This window comes from Tinamus guttatus, unplaced genomic scaffold (genome assembly GCF_059628265.1).
Source record: "Tinamus guttatus ecotype Peru unplaced genomic scaffold, ASM5962826v1 Tinamus_guttatus_pri_ptg000470l, whole genome shotgun sequence".
Lineage (NCBI taxonomy): Eukaryota > Metazoa > Chordata > Aves > Tinamiformes > Tinamidae > Tinamus > Tinamus guttatus.
This window is the reverse complement of record NW_028289004.1, coordinates 1,809,462-1,821,785: the sequence shown is the minus strand read 5'-3', so window position 1 is coordinate 1,821,785 and position 12,324 is coordinate 1,809,462. Positions and strand designations below refer to the sequence as shown.

At 40.4% G+C, this 12,324-nt stretch overlaps 1 protein-coding gene across 2 annotated transcripts in view; it reads left to right on the top strand.

The window, feature by feature from the left end:
• RPS6KA3 (ribosomal protein S6 kinase A3) overlaps window positions 1-12,324 on the top strand; it is a 69,070-nt gene that overhangs the window by 9,072 nt on the left and 47,674 nt on the right. For both annotated transcript variants that reach the window (XM_088532744.1, XM_088532743.1), the window contains exon 2: window positions 3,744-3,800. In XM_088532744.1, the coding sequence (XP_088388870.1) occupies window positions 3,744-3,800 (57 nt within the window). The remainder of the gene's footprint in view (window positions 1-3,743; window positions 3,801-12,324) is intronic.

Below are 12,324 nucleotides of genomic sequence, written 5' to 3'. Positions count from 1 at the left end.
TGTAGTTTCTGAGTTCTAGAAATATTGAAGCCTGATTTCCTGTTTTGCAGTGGAGTGACTGTTGTGTCAGAGGTTATATAAGCTCATATGGGGAGGCATGCGTAAACCAGCTGCCTGGTGTGGATTTTCTGGTGTTTGTTTTATGCTGAAACAGGGAGCTTGTAGGATGTCTTTCTTTTTTCTTTTCACATGCCTTCAGGAAAACATCAGAAACTTAACTCTGAGTATTTGTTTGTACCAATTTAGCAAAAAGTGGCAGCAGGGTGCGATTTCTGGAGCATATAACATGATCACTTCTATTGGAAATGAGGATAGGAAGCGGTATTCAGGTGGGCTGGAGGAAGGTTTTGTAGCTTTTTATAAGGGCTGCTCACCTTTCTGTCATGGCACAAACTGATTGCTGATGTGTGTAGGGGATAAGCAGACACTTTTTTTCTGCTGTGGAACCAATTTTTATATTATATCTTTTACAGCAGTTTTGCTGTTGTCTCAGTTCTTGGTGCCCACTGCTTTTGGACATGGAATACTGGAAATAACGTTTGGTCCAATCTATTTACTTAGCATCCCACCGCTGAAGAGGAATGCAGTCGGGGATTATTAGAGTGCTGGAGTCTGTCTTTTGAATTAGGCCAATCTGTACCTGTAAAAGATGCATCCAGCTTTTTCTTCATTCATCACATCTAGTCCCACTCTACTGTGTCACTGAGAGAAGTCTGTGGTACTGGCTAGAGCAAGGCTATACCCACCAAGAGCGAACTGATTTTTTCATGAGCTTTCTTCTTAAGGGTGTCACTGACCACCTTTCCTCCATTGTGCTGTCAAGTGGCCTCTTCCAGTGGGAGCCTCTGGCCCTTAGATCCTTAACTCAAAAGCCATGTGATGCACTTTGCAGAACATCTGAGTGCACAGCTGCTTTCCATTTAAACTAGCAAGCCATAAATTATACATACATACTGTTCTTTACCCTACATGGCTCAGGCAGTTCCGAGCAAAACTGGTTCTACCATCCAGGGACTTCTTTAGCATAATTATTGCTTGAGTAGACCTATTTACACAGATCTTGCTAATCCGGTGATCTGGCTCAGATGCGACTGTGTGGCCAATGTGCTGACTTCTTGAGTTTGTTCTTACTCCTAGTACTTGTGTTTGAAATTTCTTTCATTCAGCAGGGGAAAAAGCACAACCAATGATGCAAGATTAAATAGGAGAACCATGTTTTACAGGACCCCTCATTTGTGATGCAAAAGCTTGTTACGTTTTTTTTCTGGTAGGCTAAGAAAATACTGAGAGTGTTGGTGAGGTTAAGGATTAGAGCTTCTATTTAAGATGTTCATCTCTATCTTGTCTTTGAAGAGAGGGTTTTTCTCAAGCTTCTGACAGTGTCTGCCACTTTCAGCTGTGTTTCGGTTGCCTTGATAGTAAATGGAAGAACTTTTCAATCTTTCTGTTTAGTGAATTCTTGCTTCGTTTGCAGTTAATGTACCTTATTATCCATTGGGATGGTACTTGTGCAAGAAACACTGTTTCTGGCAATTACATGTGGATGTGTGGCTTTGAGACACAACATGCCCTGTTCTAGGCCTCACAGTTTAGCCATCACTAGTTGTTAGGACACTGTAGGCTCCTCCTTTAAGGTTTAAGTCGCTTGTCCTTTTTATCATGTTTCCTCCTCTTCCCTTCCCCTTCCTCCTCCCCCCCCCCCCCCCCCCCCATTCACAAGTTACTTTGTAAGCTGTCTTGTGGCCTGGACAGGGTAGAGAGATGTGTAGCTAAAATATAAGTGTTAATTTAATTGTTTAAGAAAAGGGAAAGTTTGTTACTTTATGGTACTCTGTAAATGAGCTTATTAAAACATTAATTTCTGGTAGTTTTATGTTCTTTTGACTATTAGTTTAACTTTCAGTTTATTTTTAAGAATAATTGAATAGCCACTGTCTGTGCTTTATAAATTATAGATGCTAAAGTGTAGATCTCAGTAAATTAAATAGGAAGTTTAGGCTTTTTGGAATATTGTCTTATCAAATAACCCTTGTTTCTACAGTTGGGGGAAGGTATAATAATGAGCACACTTTAGTGGGATAATGTGTAAAAAAAATATTGGCCGATGTAAGGAACCAGCACTACCTATTACAGATTAGTACTAGTCTTTTCTCACAGAAGTGTGATTTCTAGTCTCCAGTATCTGTTTCCAGCCAATTAGTATGAGAGATACGAACACTGCAGAGGAGACAAAATCAGCAGGTTTTTTTTTTTTTTTTTTTTTTTTAAGCCTGTGTCATATTTAGAATTTAGATGATCCTTTTTTCCTTTGGTAACCTAGCTTTGTCTAGCTACATCATTCAGCCAAAGATACAGTGTACAAAGCTTGGAGTAGATAATCATGTGAGAGCTTGGAGGAGGTAATCATGTGAGACTAAGCATTTAGTATGTTTTTGGCATATTTGAAATATTGGAATTTATAAGTACCATTATATCTACTGTTTTGTATGAAAGTGTATCCAGACCCTTACAAACTAGAAGACTGTATTAATCCTTACAAAAAAAAATATGAATGTTCCCTGCAATAAGTCTGCTGACAAACTCAACCATGGGTAGGCAATTATGGAATAATGCTGAAATCTGCCCCATTTATCAATAATTTCTGAACCCTACTTACCAGCTTTTTTTATCTTTTTTTTTTTTTAACATCCAGAAAATATCCATTCATATATGCATTGAACTTTTAAATTTTAAGCAATTCAGTTCTTCAAAAATAGATTCATTAGCCCTTGTGTTCTCCATGGAAATTATACACAAATGACCTAATACTCTGCCCCTCAGTGGTACAGGAACACATGGTAATTGCTTTTGATAGTCTTTTTCATTTGTTTCTCATGGCAAGTGAATGTAGAAGTAAATTAAGAATTAACCTCCAGCTGGTATCCCTTACCATACTTCAGGAAATGAGCAGTATCGCCAATGCTTTTTTTCACAACAAATGAGTTCTAGTAAGTTGCACAAGTGACGTCATTCTGAGTTTTTCTGGGAAAAATGCCTTCTAGAGATTCTCCAAGTACAACTGACAAGCAAAAGAGAGAGCATTTGTTGACCAATAAGGAATTGAGGTTTGTGTGTGTTTGTTTGTTTGTTCTATTTGTTTTTAACCACTGTGCTGAAGCGTCACATTTGGAAGCCTGTTCCTTTATGGCCTTTTTAGAATGGTTCTTAAGAAAATACTTTGGGTAATTATTTTTCAAAGAATAGCCAGGAGCTCTAAGTGCTGGACCCATGGTTTTATGACGACATGCTGTGGCTACTTGTGCTCCTGAAGTAGTCATTGCAGAGAAAAGTCTGGTTATTGCTATATAAGATGTTGGTCTTGAAAAGAACCCATTTTTGTGTTCTCTGTTGTGGCATTTTGCTGTCAAACTTTGTCAGGCTGGCCTTTTTTTGTAGTGATTATATAGTGGGAAACAATGTCTAGCTGTTCAGTAGTGGGGCTTCAAAAGCCCCAGTGCGTTGAATATCTCTTGCTGTGATTTGGTCCAGTTTGATAATGCACGAGAATCAGTGTGAGTGTCATGTGGTGTCAGCAATGTACCTGTTTTCTGTGTTTGCCTTCTTCTTTTATAATTTTTAGCATACGCAGAAAAAGAGCTCCTGATTCTGTAAAAAAGCATGCTGTAAAAGCATATCTGCAAGACATTTGTGTTGTTGGTTTCAGTGTTTCTAGTAACTTGATGTGTGTCTGATGTTTTCTACAGAATGGACAGCAAATTGTGGATGAACCAATGGGAGAAGATGATATCAACCCACAAACTGTGAGTATATGGTGGGCTTAATAAAAATGTGCAGTACTATGTAGTGGTACATTAATGTCATTTAACTTGCAGGCAGGTTGTCTCTTCTGTTGCTTCGGTTACATTACAAAATGTAGTGTAGGATCCTGATAGTTCCAAGGAGCACTTTGTCAGCGACTCCTGTCTGCTTTGAGATGCAGAAGAACTTAGATGCTTTCCATAGTGTTTTCAGTATAATGCAGGCTTTTCTACTAACACAAAGCTGAACATAGCAGAAAATAGAATTGATATGGGGGAGTGAGAAGTCTTGATACCAAGATGTGACTGGATCACATTTCTGAACAGGGAGGGGGTTGAGTTCCTTTTTTCTTACCTTACAAACTTCAAAAATAGGTAGTCCTACCAAACGTTTCTCCTACTGCCAGTGAGTGAAGCACATCTCTTGGTTTCTGCTAGTCTCATTGGTGCGTAGATGAGAATACTTTATATCTGTAAGTCCCAGAGTGCACCTCATTAACAGTTAAGATTTCAGCCGTGGTCATGTCACAACAACTGATTCTCTTGTGGTTAAGTTCCACCCAGATTCCTCCGTACACGCATGTGCTCTTACTGCATGAAATATGTTTCTTTGAGTGACAACTACTGTTACACTTCACGTATCAAAGTAGAAGCGGAAAAGCTATCACCTCTGTTTCTCTGTACTGCCATAGTTACCAGACAGATTTCTTGGCAATGTCTGTCTGTGCTATTTTGTTGTCAACATTAGTCACTTTTTCTTTTCCTTCTTGACCTGTTTAAAAATAGAATATATACATAATTCTTCACTAGCCTGAAAGATTCTTTTCCCTTTCTCCATAAATTGTGGGGATTATGCAAAATCAAGATACAAAGTTTTAGGTTCTCTTCCTGGACGTCTCACTGAAAAGTCTCAAATGTGTCACTGCTGTTCTTGAGTGGGTTCCAAAGCAAGTTGACTGAAGCGCAGTAGTTTCTTAAATGTTTCTCTCTGATGTGGATTGCCTTTATGCTTTTGTGATGCTAATTTGCCTAAATTGGAGATGAGATTTTCTGCTTATCAGCTCAGAGGTAGCAAAACTCTGTAGCTGTCGGTATGGAGTTACTTGGAGGTGACAGCTGTAGGTATCAGTTTAGCTGGTTATTTAAGATGCTTCCCCAGCTCAGATAATATGCTAACTGCTGACACATATGAAAGCTTTCAGGGTAATGGCATAGCTGAAGGCCAATGCTATACTCTTAATGTAGATGTTGAACTTGTGCCGTGGTTCAGTTCTGGCTAGTAAGGAGAGCTGCAAGCCAGTACACTGCGCTTTTTAAAATACATATAGAAGCAGGGCAACCTTTCTGAACCAGAACTTGCAAATAAACACAAAAACACAAAAGTGAGGTGTCTAATAATCTTTTCTTCCTTCCCCATATATACATTAATTCTTACCATCTATTAATTGTAGAAGTCCACACTTTAAGTTCTTCCCCTCTGACAATTTTAAGAGGGAAACTCTTGCCAAATTGAATAGTTTTCTTCAGGGGGAAGAATGAAGGTGGGGAATGGCTGTGAAATTAAGTTCAGAGGCAATCTCAACCCAGGCATCTTGAATCGGGGGAGCTGCTATAGAGAAGTTGATGGACAATAAAACTAGTTGTCAGTCTATATAGGTTCCTTATCTTACTGTCAAATCTGCAGTTTACAAAACTTTGTAAAGCGAAAATGCCAGTAAGTTAAGGTTTCTTTTGGTGATGCCTGTGGCTTTTCATCGGATGTGAAAGCAACCTTCAATGTTTACTTTTTTTTTTTTTGTCAGTATGTGCTGGCTTACTTGCCAGTAAGCAGGCCTTACCAATTTACATATTAAATGAAACTTACACTACTCCACATTTTAAGCACAATATATCAGGTTTCATATGGTTGTATCACACATTCATAGACTGCAGTTTGCATATGGGATGATGAAGTCTGTATGATGATGTTGGGTGGCTGATGTAGCCACCCAACAGTTTCTCTTAGCTAAAGCTGTGGACAAAAATGCTGAGTGGAGGTGCCTTTACCATGTTATTTTAATAAATGTATCAATAATAGGTGTTCTTAAGCAGAAGAGACTGGCATGAAAATTTGGAGATTGCAAGCCTGCATTATATAAACATTTTAGATTCTTCCTTGCAGAAGCAAGGCTCTGTGGTCTGTGTCACAGGGTGAAGAAACAATTTGTTTTGGTCTCTGTCATGTAGACTAAAGTGCTTATCTGCAATATTTTTGATTGAACTGGAATATCTTTTTTTTTTGATTTGCTACTGTTAGCTACATTTCAGTCAACTGAAACATCTGTTAATTTATTTTGACTAGTGTCATCACTTTGTATATGCCTTATTTTGAGTCTGCAGCTTCAGCTTATAGCTATTAGCTTTTTTTGTAGGGTATGTGCGTGTGTTTATTTGCTAAAATTATATTCTATTTGATCAAAAGTGAAATTGATGGACTGGAGAGGGAGTTGCATAGCTTTGATTTAAATCCAGTGGCGGCTTTGGTGGAAAGCAAGAGCTATTGTGGGGTATGCCTGTTTCTGAGGAGTCTAAGATGCTGTGTGGTTCCAAGTCCTGCTCTTAAAAGAGAAATCATTCAATGGTTTAATTTTATTACCATTAATATACTGTTTATATCTGGCTTCACAACTTGTTGTCAACATTTTACATTTGATGTGTCTCATGATCTAGGTACAGCAGGAATAAAACATAAAAAAACAAAGCAACATCTGGCTGAAACTTGACCTAATATGAAAACCTAAGTGAAAATTACTTAGAGGAAGCTATCTAAAGCCTTTCATGTTGCTACCTTTTTCATTCTTGTGCTGATTACCAGTGTTTTGTTTACTTCTGTCTCCATTTTGTTTACTTCTGTCTTCTGGCTCTTGTAACTGTGATGCAGGAACTAGTACTTTTGCTAGTAATTAAAGCTAGCCAGAAACTACAGCTGGTCCAGCAAGTAGCTTCACATCTTTACATAGGTAAAGAGCATATCATGCATACCATTTTTGTTCTTTTGTTCTCATACCTGGATTCAGTTCTGCTAAGTCACTCCTGCTGATGCCTTGTCATCATGCTCTACTGGCTTAAGCATGATTAGTGAAGATACAAAAATGCTAAATTCCAAGAATCTATGAAAAGTTGTTATTAGTAATGTTTTGTAAGTTATAGATCATCTTACGTACTTTTTTTCGCTGTTATATTCTTCAGTAATCTGCACTGCCTGCTGATTATTACTTTTGACCCTTCCTTCCTTAGAACAACAAAAAACACTTAACAACAAAAAAAGGCACAAATAACTGGAATGAAAAGTCTCCCTCCCATGGGGAAGACTTTGAGCACCTGACCTTGTTTCTTGTGTGCTGTGTTAAAAGTCAGATTCTGTTTCAAGTTTAAAATGTGTAGAATAAAAGTATATTTGTAATTAAAGAAAGCAAAACCATGAAGCAATTCATTAAAAACTTCTGGTATGATGAAAAAATAGCAGGAGCATGACAGTCACTGAGACTATTTTAAAAATGTAACTTACATAAATTGTAGTTAGTGGGTATTCAAGAGGTAGTAAAAGAAATATAAGGAAGAGATAATAGTTCCAAGAGTTGTTTTTCTTCTCTACCTATTGCAAATAGTTTTATTTCTCAGCTTCTGTTAAAGAAAAAAAAGAGTGTTTTGTCTTACCTGTTAGTGTCCTAATAGAAAAGTCTCAGGAAAATATCTTGGAAAATGCTTCAAGATAGGTTAGTAAAATAATTTAAGGCATGCAAGCATGTAGTTCTTTTGTCTAAGGAAATATCACACTTTGACAGTAAGTAGATATAATGTTGATGTTATAAACATGTTGATATAATAAAATTGACCAATATGCATGCTTACATGTTCACACAGATACACTGCGGGTTTTATTAAAGACCTATAAAATTTTGGTCAACCTTAAAAAAATCACAAAATATTGTAATTGGCTATATAATAGTTGACATCTTGGACTGTGAAAAAGTACTGACACCAGAATCACAAATCTTATAGAATATATGGAAAATTAAAGGACAAATATGTGTATATACACACACACTTATGAAGATAAGGCCATGATGATAATCCTGCAAAGCTACATATTTTCAGCTGTTTAATGGATGCATACTGACAATTAAAACTTATTATGCAGACAGTAATACTCAAAGCAGTCTAATCTGGGATCGTCTTGTTTGTTTTACTACCACCTGTAAAAACAGCAAAATCAAGGATACTAAATTGAAGTGCAGTGCTCAAGAAAAAAAGAGTTTTTAAACTAATAAATGTTTAGATTTGAAAATGAAAGCAAGAGAGGCTTTAGTTGACTGACAGAATCACAGAATGGTTGAGGTTGGAAGGGATCCCTGGAAATCATCTAGTCCAAACCCTTGCTCAAGCAGGGATACCTGGAGCACATGGTACAGGATCATGTCCAGGCAGGTTTTTGAGTATCTCCAGAGAAGGAAACTCTACAACCTCTCTGGGCAGCCTCGTCCAGTGCTCTGTCACCATCATAGTCAGGAAGCTTTTCCTCAAATTCGGGGAGAACTTTCAGTGCTTCCATTCATGGTCATTGCCTCTTGTGCAAGAGTTTGGCCCTCTCCTCTTGATACCCTCTGTTCAGGTATTTAAATATGCTGACAAGGTCCCCTTTCAGTCTTCTCCAGATTGATCAGGTCCTTTCCTCATAGGATCAGCTTTTTCTTGTAGGATGAGAGATACTCCAGTCCCCTAATCATCTTTATAGCCCTATGCTGGATTGCTCTAGTAGTGCCTTGTCTCTCTTGGATGGGGGAGCCCAGAGCCGGACACAATACTCCAGATGCTGCCTCACCAGGGCTGAGTAGAGAGATGTGAAACACCTCGCTTGACCTGCTGGCAACATTCTTAACGCACCACAGGATGCTATGAGCCTTCCTGCCCACAAGAGCGTATTGCTGGTCTTGTGGTCAACTTGTCCACCACAACTCCCAGGACATCCTCTGCAGACAGTCAGCCCCCAGTCTGTGCTGGTGCCTGGGGTTATTCCTCCCCAGGTGCAGGGCCTGCACTTGCCTTTGTTGAACTTCATGAAGTTCCTTTCTGCCCAACACTTCAGCCTGTCCAGATATCTCTGAATGACAGCACAGCTTTCTGGTGTGTCACTGCACCTCCTAGTTTTATTAACGTAAAACTTGCTGAGTGCGCTTTTCCCCTTCATATGTGGTATTGATGGAAATGTTGAACAAGATTGGACCCAGTACTAACCCCACAGGGCCACCATTAGCTGTAGATTTCCAACTAGATTCAGTGCTGCTGAACACAACCTGTAGAAGCTAGCTCTGCCATTCAGCCCATGTTCAGTTCACCTCTCTGTACATTCCTCTAGCCTGCACTTTGAGTAAACCTCTGAGGATGTCATGGCAGACAGTGTTGAAAGCCTTGCTCAAGTCAAGGTAGACAATATCCACCATGCTCCCCTCACCTGCCTTGTCAGCCATTACATTGTAGAAGGTTATCAGATTGGTTAAGTGTTTCTCTTAGCAAATCGGTGCTGACTATTCCTGATCAACGACTTTTCTTCTACATGCTCAGAGTCAACATTCAGGATGCTGTTCTATCACCTTTCCAAGGATGGGGCTGAGGCTGATTGGCCTGTAGGGTCCTACGTCCTCCTTGCTCTCTTTATAGAGTGGAATGACACTGGCTTTCTTTCAGTCCTCAGGCACCTTTCCGGTTCTCCATGTCATTGCCTTAGCAGTAAAGGCTGAATCAAAGGAGGCACTAAGTAACTATGCTTCTTCTGTGCCTTTTGTAACCAGGGCACCTACCCCATGCAGCTGCTGGCCCACTTTTTCTCTAGTCTTCCTTTTGCTACTGATGTATTTGAAGAAGCCCTTCTTGGTGTCCTTGACATCCCTTGACAGATCGAATTTCAAATGGGTCTTGGTCTTTGCTACCATGAAGGCTGAGAACACCCGATGATGTTCCCGTATTGCTCCTAAGTCCCGTGTAGCTTTTCCTGCAACCTTCTCATGCTTGAGCTTTGCTGGGAGTTCCTGTAATCCTCACAGGTCTCATGCCTGCTCTGCTTGTCTTTTTATTCATAGGAATGCACCAATTTTGAGCTTGGAGGAAGTGATACTTGAGTATTAGCCAGCTCTCTTGAACTCCACCTACTTGTAGGTCCCCACAGCATGGGATTCCTCCAGGTAGGAAGGCCAAAGTTTGCTCAAGTCCAGAGTTGGGATCATACTTATTGCCCTGCTTCCTCCATGCAGGATCCTGACCTTCACCATCTCATGGTTGCTGCAAACAAGGCTTCTCCCAGTGTTCACCTCTCCAGTCAGTCCTTAGTTAGTGGCAGGTCCAGCAGCACATCTTTCCTCAGTGGCTCCTCCATGACCTGCATCAAAACATTATCAATGATGCTCTGCAGGAACTGCCTGAACTGTTTGGGCCTAGCTGTGCTTTCTTTCCAGCAAGTATCAGATTAGTTGAGGTCCCTCCATGAGAACTGGAGCCTGTGGTTGTAAGACTATTTCTAGCTGCCTGTAGAAGGCCTCATTGACTTCCTTGTCCTGATCAGGTGACTTGTTGCAAATACTCCCAATGGTGTCACCCATGTTAGCCTGCCCTTTAATCCTTATTCATAAGCTCTTGACTCACTCTTCATCCACCTCTAGGCACAGCTTGCTACAGTCCAGTTGCTCTCTCACATAACGGCAGCTCCACCACCTTGTTTTCCTGGCCTGTCTTTCCAAAAAAAGCACGTAGGTCTCTGTGGCAGCACTCCAGTCATGTGAGCTGTCCCACCATGCCTCTAATTGCAATGAGATCCTGGCCCTTCGACTGCGCACAGATTTCTGATTTTACTTGCTTATTTCCCACGCTGCGTGCGTTCGCACACAAGCACTTCGGAGAGGTAATCGATCCTGCAGGTTTCCCAGCGGGAGTGCAAGCGGATTCCCCATTGCCAAGTCCTGGACACACTCCCCTGGCTGCCTCTGCCCACTGGTGGCATCCTCACTGGAGCCACAGTTTGCTGGCTGCCCTGTCTCTATAACCTCCCCCTTCCCACACTTTTCCTAGTTTAAAGCCCTCCTAACCAGGCTGGCCAATGTGCAGGTAAAGAATCGAATGCCCTACTCGGTGAGGTGAATGCCATCTCTGCCTGATAATGAAGAGTTGTATTCAAGAATGTGTAGTTATTTATTACCTGTTCATGTGGAAAACAAGTTGAGGAAGCTTTCTTTACAGCCATACCAATGCATTTTTTTGAATCCATGATATTACATAGCTCAGTATAGCAGCACGTTTGTGGCTAGGTAGTAAGTCGTAGTTTTAGTTAACACCAGCAGAGAATTTGGTTGTTTAATGAAAGAAGGTCCAAGTGAGATGGAGCGGAGGAAACAATTCGGAGTACAAATACTGAGTTCGGACGTTGTTTAAACTGGCTTACAATTCTTACATTCCTTCTAGTGTATTTTATTAAATAAATATACATACACATGCATTTAATTATGTTTTATAATGGAACTTGATTCTTGAACAAATAAGTTTTGCAAACTGAAAATTGAAGCCTGTAATGCAGTTGTTCCCTTCTCCATGCTCAATTCTCCCAGAAAAAAAAGGCAGAGCCCTTTTTCTCCAATGTAATGAGACTGTAAGCTCAGTATTTTTCCAAAGCACTGAGATGGGCTCCCGCTTGGATGAATTTTGCGAGACATTTACAATGAAGTTTGTGTATCTTGCCTTTGAAAGAATGGATATAATGGTCCTTCCATAAGAATTGGCAGTATCCTGGATGCACAACTGAAAAAAACGTTTGAAAGGTAACTGCATATACTAACAGGTAGAAAAGGCAAGTGCTGGAATATTTTCTGAAATTGTTTTCAGGTGTGAAGGAAAGGTCATGCCAAGACTTTTCTTGGTTGATATCTTCTAACAAATTTCCTATGAGAGGCTGCTTTTGTGCTTGGTGTCTCGGGTACAGCATACTTCTGGATCTGGATCAGAAAAGTGCGTAATTTGAAAGCACAAGCAGCACTACAAGTCAAGCAGTTTACTTGTTACATGAAGAGAAAACAGATGGTAGCCCTGAAAAGCTGTAAACGGGCAGATGGAAACTGCCACACCCTGCGATTAATCGCGTTTTGCCGCTTCGGCTATACTAGCAAGTTCGCTGTGAAGTGTATTATCCAGCTTTTGAAAGCTCCAGAACGTGCATCTCCCTTCTTCCAGTGCTGACCTTTATCCAAAGAAGGGTTTTCCTTCCTTGCAGGTGTCAGTCTCACTCCTAGTCTCCACTCTACTCTGTGTAGCAGCGAGTGTGAGCTGTAGCAGGCGTGTTTTATGTGATGGAGCTCACGGGTCCACACACATTCAGCGCTGCTTGGGGAGTTCCTCCGGCTCCCCTCAGCAACCCTGTCCCCTGGGGAAGCTGCTGCATGGAAGTCTGGTGAAATCTGGTCTTCCTTTCTGTAACATCCCAGTTGAAATTATTGAAGGGAAAGATGGG